Source organism: Entelurus aequoreus, linkage group LG15, assembly GCF_033978785.1.
Source record: "Entelurus aequoreus isolate RoL-2023_Sb linkage group LG15, RoL_Eaeq_v1.1, whole genome shotgun sequence".
NCBI classification, from domain to species: domain Eukaryota; kingdom Metazoa; phylum Chordata; class Actinopteri; order Syngnathiformes; family Syngnathidae; genus Entelurus; species Entelurus aequoreus.
Window position 1 is genome coordinate 45,383,431 of NC_084745.1, and position 8,148 is coordinate 45,391,578.

The 8,148-nt window shown below is 39.6% G+C and overlaps 2 protein-coding genes across 3 annotated transcripts in view; one reads left to right on the forward strand and one right to left on the reverse strand.

Moving 5' to 3' along the window:
• Positions 1-4,019, reverse strand: part of malrd1 (MAM and LDL receptor class A domain containing 1) — a 135,609-nt gene extending 131,590 nt beyond the window's left edge. The window contains exon 1 of one of the 2 annotated variants that reach the window (XR_009821207.1): positions 3,100-4,019. The gene's annotated coding sequence lies outside the window, so the exon portion shown is untranslated. The remainder of the gene's footprint in view (positions 1-3,099) is intronic. The other variant, XM_062021611.1, reaches the window with a different exon arrangement.
• On the forward strand, positions 1,547-6,514 carry si:ch73-174h16.4 (leucine-rich repeat-containing protein 14). Its single transcript, XM_062021624.1, has 3 exons — positions 1,547-2,020; positions 3,137-3,934; positions 5,726-6,514. The coding sequence occupies exons 1-3, from the start codon at positions 1,743-1,745 to the stop codon at positions 6,282-6,284; spliced, it is 1,635 nt and encodes a 544-aa protein (XP_061877608.1). The 5' UTR covers positions 1,547-1,742; the 3' UTR covers positions 6,285-6,514.
• Positions 6,515-8,148: the final 1,634 nt, after the last annotated feature.

An 8,148-nucleotide genomic window follows, 5' to 3' on the forward strand; every position in this document is an offset into this window, starting at 1 on the left:
TGTATTATCCTATTGGAACAACAACGAGTAACTTTATTTTGTATTCTAGATTTATTAGAACAAAAAAAGTATCTTTATGTTGTATTCTATATTTATTGGAAACACAAAAAGTATCTTTATTGTGTGTATTATCTTATTAAACTACAAAAAGGCATCTTTATTTTGTGTTATATCATTTAAACTACAAAAACTCTTTAATTTGTGTATTATATTAAAACTACAAAAAGTATCATTGTTTTGGGTATTATCAAAATAAACTACAACAAGAATTATTATTTATGTGTATTATCATAATAAACCAGAAATTATCTATATTTTGAGTATTATCATTTAAACTACAAAAAATATTTTTATTGTGTGTATTACCATATTAAACTACAAAAACTATTTTTATTTTGTGTATTATTATGTTACAAAAATTATCTTTAGAGTATTATCATTTAAACTACAAAAAATATATTTAATTTGAGTATTATCAGTAGGGCTGCGAATCTTTGGGTGTCCCACGATTCGATTCAATATCGATTCTTGGGGTCACGATTCGATTATAAATCGATTTTTTTTTTTTTCGATTATAAATCGATTTTTTTCGATTCAACGCGATTTTCGATTCAAAAACGATATTTTCCGATTCAAAACAATTCTCTATTCATTCAATACATAGGATTTCAGCAGGATCTACTCCAGTCTGCTGACATGCAAGCAGAGTAGTAGATTTTTGTAAAAAGCTTTTATAATTGTAAAGGACAATGTTTTATCAACTGATTGCAATAATGTAAATTTGTTTTAACTATTAAATGAACCAAAAATATGACTTATTTTACCTTTGTGAAAATATTGGACACAGTGTGTTGTCAAGCTTATGAGATGCGATGCAAGTGTAAGCCACTGTGACACTATTGTTCATTTTTATTTTGTATTTTTTTATAAATGTCTAATGATTATGTCAATGAGGGATTTTTAATCACTGCTATGTTGAAGTTGTAACTAATATTGATACTGTTGTTGATAATATTCATTTTTGTTTCACTACTTTTGGTTTGTTCTGTGTCGTGTTTGTGTCTCCTCTCAATTGCTCTGTTTATTGCAGTTCTGAGTGTTGCTGGGTCGGGTTTGGTTTTGAAACTGAATTACATTGTTATGGTATTGCTGTGTATTGTTTTGTTGGATTAAATTTTTTTTTTTTTTTTTTAAATACAAAAATAAAAAAACAAATCGATTTTTGAAAAATGAGAATCGATACTGAATCGTACAACGTGAGAATGGCGATTTGAATTCGAATCGATTTTTTCCCACACCCCTAATTATCAGCCTACTCCAGGGCAGCTGTGGCTACGAAAGTAGCTTACCACCACCAGGTGTGAATGAATGATGGGTTCTCACTTCTCTGTGAAGCGCTTTGCGTGTCTAGAAAAAAGCGCTATATAAATCTAATCCATTATTATTATATTAAACAACAAAAAGTATCAAATGTTTGTGTTTCATCATAATAAACTACAACATTTTCTTTATTTTGAGTGTTATTTAATCTCGCGCGCCATTGCTTTTGTCGCATGTGTTACGTCATAAGAGTGCGACAGTGTAAAGTGTAAACAAGGGGTGCAGCTTCCTCAGTGAGTTGCTCTTCCGCCCGTTCTTTGCTCCGTTAAAATTCGCGTTTATTTTTATACCACGATGCTCGACGTCGCTTCAACGTATCGCCCCCTCTCGCAGTAATAGTTCGTGTTTCATGAGCGGCTGCGATGGTGCTTTCCTTGGTGAGCCTGAGCGCCATGAAGGTGGTGAACGAGCACTGCTCGTCGCCGTGGTGGCTCCGGTGGGTTCCGCGGGAGCTCTACGGACCGTTGCTGGACGCGTCCTTAGCCGCATGCAGGCCGCTGGCCATCAGCGACCTGGTCCACAGATGGCCCGAACGCAGATTGCTTGTCGGTGGGCGGAGGAACCGAGGACAACCGCCTCCGTGTCGCGCCTGTGTGCAGGCTCTGTTGCTTGCAGTGGTCAAAGGATTTTCCGATCAGAGGTAATTAGAAACTGAGCTAACCTTTGTTAACGTTATGTATTTTTGTTTTGTACTAAAACAAATTAATGAGGAATAAATTGTTCAATATTTGGGTGTAAAATAAAAAAAAAAAGTACAAACCCTGTTTCCATATGAGTTGGGAAAATGTGTTAGATGTAAATATAAACGGAATACAATGATTTGCGGATCATTTTCAACCCATATTCATTTGAATATGCTACAAAGACAACATATTTGATGTTCAAACTGATAAACTTTTTTTTTGTGCAAATAATCATTAACTTTAGAATTTGATGCCAGCAACATGTGACAAAGAAGTTGGGAAAGGTGGCAATAAATGCTGATAAAGTTGAGGAATGCTCATCAAACACTTATTTGGAACATCCCACAGGTGAACAGGCAAATTGGGAACAGGTGGGTGCCATGATTGGGTATAAAAGTAGATTCCATGAAATGCTCAGTCATTCACAAACAAGGATGGGGCGAGGGTCATCACTTTGTCAACAAATGCGTGAGCAAATTGTTGAACAGTTTTTAAGAAAAACCTTTCTCAACCAGCTATTGCAAGGAATTTAGGGATTTCACCATCTACGGTCCATAATATCATCAAAGGGTTCAGAGAATCTGGAGAAATTACTGCACGTAAGCAGCTAAGCCCGTGACCTTCGATCCCTCAGGCTGTACTGCATCAACAAGCGACATCAATGTGTAAAGGATATCACCACATGGGCTCAGGAACACTTCAGAAACCCACTGTCAGTAACTACAGTTGGTCGCTACATCTGTAAGTGCAAGTTAAAACTCTCCTATGCAAGGCGAAAACCGTTGATCAACAACACCCAGAAACGCAGTCGGCTTCGCTGGGCCTGAGCTCATCTAAGATGGACTGATACAAAGTGGAAAAGTGTTCTGTGGTCTGACAAGTCCACATTTCAACCTTAATTAAGCAAAAATATGATTTATTCGATTAATCGAAGTTTGGACACCCCTGATTTAGACCTTGCTGCTTCAACCGCGACTGGGATTTGAAGACAGTACCTTTTGCTTTGCAAAAAAAAAGTAGTAGTAATGGTACTTACCTAGAAAATTGCTTTTTGTTTCCTTGCTTGCATTTAGATGCGCACTGCGTGTTCTGGACTTGTGCGGCGTGCAAGGGGAGGAGGGTTCATCGGTGGACACCATGGGGGGCTGGTCCCTGACTGTGGCGCTGTGCACTACCATTGTTCAGGCCAGGGCCGCGGCACACAGGAGTCATGGAAGAGATAAGGAGAGGAAGACGTTCTCCGCTATCCACAGAGACAAGGACGTGAAAAGACAGCGAGCACCACGGAAGAGGCCCAAGGAAGCAAATGAGTTGGTCTTGAGCTGCATAGAAGGCCGACCATCTAGGGGGGTTCTGGAGGAAGGGGATGTGGTTAGGAGGTGCAAGGAGACGGACAGACTGATAGATGCACCAAGCAGCACGGAGGAGGAAGAAGAGGATGATACTTGCGTGTCAGTTTGGGTTAGAGCGGATATTTTCATCAACGCCCGCTCTTGGGAGCGTATGTGCATGGCCCTGAGCACCCCGGCGCCTCTCAAGCTGCATTGCCGCTACCTCAGAGTGGAGGAGATTTCCGTGTCCAGCATCAGGACTGTGCTGGACCTTCTCCCTCGCAGGGGCCTGCTGGGCGTCGACGTGCGCTACAGCAACCTGGGCGTGACGGGCCTGGCGCAGCTCATGCCTCTGCTCGCCACCTTTCCCGACTTGAAGGCGCTCCGTCTGCAGTACTGCAACCTGGACCTGCGCCGGGACGAGCCGGGCCAGGAGGAGGCGCTCGGAGATCTCTCCCGGGGTATGGCGCAGCTGCGGCAACTGCAACGTCTCAGCCTGACGGCGCTGCGCTTACCGGGTCAACTCTGTGTGCTGCTGAGGTAGGAAGACTGCACACACACACATTCTTGTGTTTCTTGCCTTCTTGAGACCTCCGAAAAATGCCTACCTCTTTAGGACCACCCTTTCTACATATATAAAGATTTGTATTTACAACATTAATAATATATACATACTATGCAAATATAAAAAAGGTTGTTGTGAAAAATGAGTTGGCATTTCACAAGAAAAAGGTCACAATTTCACAAGAAAAACTTTGAATTTTGGCAGTATTATAATAAAAGTTGTCATTTTACTCAACGCAAGTCAAAATTTTACAAGAAAAACTGAACATTTGTGCATTATGATAAAAGTTGGAATTTTACTCAATAACAGTCGCAATTTTACAAGAAAACCTTAAAATTTTTACAACTTTATGAAATGAGACGAAAAAAGTAAACATTTTATAAGAAAACTTAATGTTGGCAATATTATAATCTGAATTTTACTTGGCAAAATGACAAGTCATAATTTTACTAAAAAAATTTCACTACTTTACAAGAACAAACATTGGCAATATTGTGATAAGTCAGAATTTTATATGAAAAATGTTACCATTTTGAATAAAAAAGTAATAATTTTACGAGAAAATATTACAGAAATATGAGAAATTGTTCCCAATTTTATGAGAAAAAAGTCGACACATTGTGAGAAAAAGACTGCTTTTATTGGTTTTTTAATTGTTTTGTTTGTAATTGGTTTTTAATCTTTATTATTTACTTCAAGTTATATTACACTGTCTTTACATACATATTTATTTTATTTTTGGCCAAAGGGGGCGCATTTCAATTTCTTATACACTTATTACATATGTTGGCCAGAGGGGGAGCACTTTTTAAAACCGACACAGTCAATTTGAAAAATCCCTCCTTTTTGGGACCACCCTCATTTTGATGGATTTTCATCACAAATGAGACACTCTATAAGATGCAATGGTTTTCCGTATTGGGACCATGATTTCGGTACTGACTTGTTCACCGGTCCTCATATGGAAGATACTTTTCCTTGTTGTTGTCTCAAGAAGGGTAGAAATACAACACACACACGCACACGCAGTGTAGCGAGACAGTAATTTATTTTATACACTACCGTTCAAAAGTTTGGGGTCACCCAAACAATTTTGTGGAATAGCCTTCATTTCTAAGAACAAGAATAGACTGTCGAGCTTCAGATGAAAGTTTTCTTTTTCTGGCCATATTGAGCGTTTAATTGACCCCACAAATGTGATGCTCCAGAAACTCAATCTGCTCAAAGGAAGGTCAGTTTTGTAGCTTTTGTAACGAGCTAAACTGTTTTCAGATGTGTGAACATGATTGCACAAGGGTTTTCTAATCATCAATTAGCCTTCTGAGCCAATGAGCAAACACATTGTACCATTAGAACACTGGAGTGATAGTTGCTGGAAATGGGCCTCTATACACCTATGTAGATATTGCACCAAAAACCAGACATTTGCAGCTAGAATAGTCATTTACCACATTAGCAATGTATAGAGTGTATTTCTTTAAAGTTAAGACTAGTTTAAAGTTATCTTCATTGAAAAGTACAGTGCTTTTCCTTCAAAAATAAGGACATTTCAATGTGACCCCAAACTTTTGAACGGTAGTGTGTGTATATATATATATATATTTATATATAATTTATACATATTTATATATGCACCTTATTGCTTTTTTTTTATCCTGCACTACCATGAGCTTATGTAACGAAATTTCGTTATTATCTGTGCTGTCAAGTTAAAATTTGAATGACAATAAAAAGGAAGTCTAAGTCTAATACTCTTCTTGGTGGAGTTCACTACCACAGCCTCTGGAGGTGCTGGAGCTCCCCTATCTGAGCCTGAGTGTGGCGGACCTGTCCTACCTGTCCTGCAGCCATCACGCGTCCTCTCTGCAACATCTGGACCTGAGTCAAAACCATCTGGATGCAAACACGCTGCCGTCCATGCGCCGCTTTCTCTCCCAGGCGTCGGGAACGTTGCGCCACCTCTTCCTGATGGGCTGCGGACTGCACGACGACTTACTGGGCCTGCTGCTCCCTTCGCTCGGGTGCTGCTTGTCCCTCCAACGCCTCGCCCTCGCTCTCAACCCGCTGTCCACGGCCGGCCTACAGGAAGTGGTGAGGACGGCGGCAAGGATGCCCTCCCTGCGCCAGCTGCTGTACCCGATCCCTCTTGAAGACTACGAGCCGGGGCTTCCCGAGCTGCCCTCCAGCGCTCAGCTCCTGGACTGGCCTCTGGACGAGTCCAAACAGGTCAGCATCACCGAGAGCCGCCTTAACCAACTTCTGCAAGACTGTGGACGCTCTGACCTTTTCCTGACCAGTGACATCATCAACTTTGACAAAGACTAGGTGGACGAGAGCGGTGCAGGAATATGGCGGTTGTGTGTAACATTTTTGTCATGCAAGTGAACAATTCACTTTCTTCATTAAAGCCAACTTTTTTCACCAGTCAACAATTAAAGACAAGGCAATTCATTTCTTACCAAGAATCGTCTATTCTCTTCTTATAATCTTTTAACAGACCACGCCCGGGTTGCCAGATCTGGCCCGCGAAAGCCTGGAAAGAATAAGCGTCAATAAAGCACTTTGTCTTTCTTACTAAACATATCAGTTCTTTCAATGTTGACAGAAATTTTGCAGGTACTGCATACAATTGCATGTTATTTATAGACTTCAGAATTATCTGGACATGCAAAAAAACCTGGTTTACACCGGGGGTGTCCAAAGTGTGGCCCGCAGCAAAAACAAGCATACTGCATACTGAAAAATAAAGGGCGCCATTTTGAAATTGTGTTTTTTGTAAAAAAAACATACAAAAAATGATCTATAAGACGAAAGTTAAGATCAGCTTTGTGTTATGAGTGAAAAAGTGTATTACTTACTAGTATAAAAATGTCAGCTTTTTCCTCATATGACTTTTTGCTCTTTAATTTCTTTACCCTTGTAATAATAATACACTTTGTCATCTATGACACAAAGTTTTATATTTAAATACTAATGTAATGCCTGTTTTTACTGTTTCTTTTTACAAAATAAAAATTCCCCACCCAATCTTTTTAGTATGTGGCCTAGGCTTAGGTGAAAAAGTTTATATTCCAAACATTTTTTATCAGAATAAAATGGTTGTTCCCCCCCTGAAAAGTAAGTTTGTTATCCATCAATTTGTACTTAAAAATATATAAACAAATGCATAGGGGATTATGTAATAATATCATGAGATTATACTTTAAATATATTCAAGCAGCCACACCTGCATTGTGGCCCTCAATGAAAATGAGTTTGACAGCCCTGCAGTGGACCATCACATTTGAGTAAAAACGGTGCATCCGGAAAGTTTTCACAGCACTTCACTTTTTCCACATTTTGTTATGTGACAGCCTTATTCCAAAATGGAATTCATGTTGTCCTCAAAATTCTACAGAATGACACTTTCCATCAAACCTGATGGAGCTTGAGAGGTGCTGCAAAGAGGATTGGGACTGACACTTCCCCATAATGACAATGTGAAAAGTTTTATTTTTAAAAATTTGTACAAATTTATTAAAAATAAAAAATTCTCATGTTCATGATAAGTATTCACAGCATTTGTTCACTACTTTGTTGATGCACCTTTGGCAGCAATTACAGCCTCAAGTCTTTATGAATACGATGTCACAAATTTGGCACACCTATCTTTGGGCGGTTTGGCCCATTCCTCTTTGCAGCACCTCTCAAGCTCCATCAGGTTGGATGGGAAGCGTTGGTTTTCATCCAGGATGTCTCTGTACATTGCCGCATTCATCTTTCCCTCTATTCTGACTAATTTCCCAGTTCCTGCCGCTGAAAAACATCCCCAAAGCATGATGCTCCCACCACCATGCTGTAACTCTGACAGAGTGACCATTGGTTCTTGGTCACCTCCCTGACTGGACTAAGATGAATGCAGCAATGTACAGAGACATCCTGGATGAAAAACAACGCTTCCCATCCAACCTGATGGAGCTCGAGATGTGCTTCAAAGAAAAATGGGAAGAAATGAATGGGCGAAACTGCCCAAAGACAGGTGTGCCAAGCGTGTGACATTGTATTCAAAAATACTTTAGGCTGTAATTGCTGCCAAAGGTGCATCAACAAAATATTGAGCAAAGGCTGTGAATACTTAAAGGCCTACTGAAATGAATTTTTTTTTAATTTAAACAGGGATAGCAGATCCATTCTATGTGTCATACTTGAT

Excerpts from the sequence above, each read along its gene's own strand:
- si:ch73-174h16.4 (XM_062021624.1), top strand. The coding sequence starts at position 1,743 with ATGGTGCTTTCCTTGGTGAGCCTGAGCGCCATGAAGGTGGTGAACGAG. Across the intron at positions 2,021-3,136 it reads AAAGGATTTTCCGATCAGAG|ATGCGCACTGCGTGTTCTGG; the intron begins GTAATTAGAAAC and ends GCTTGCATTTAG. Across the intron at positions 3,935-5,725 it reads CAACTCTGTGTGCTGCTGAG|TTCACTACCACAGCCTCTGG; the intron begins GTAGGAAGACTG and ends TTCTTGGTGGAG.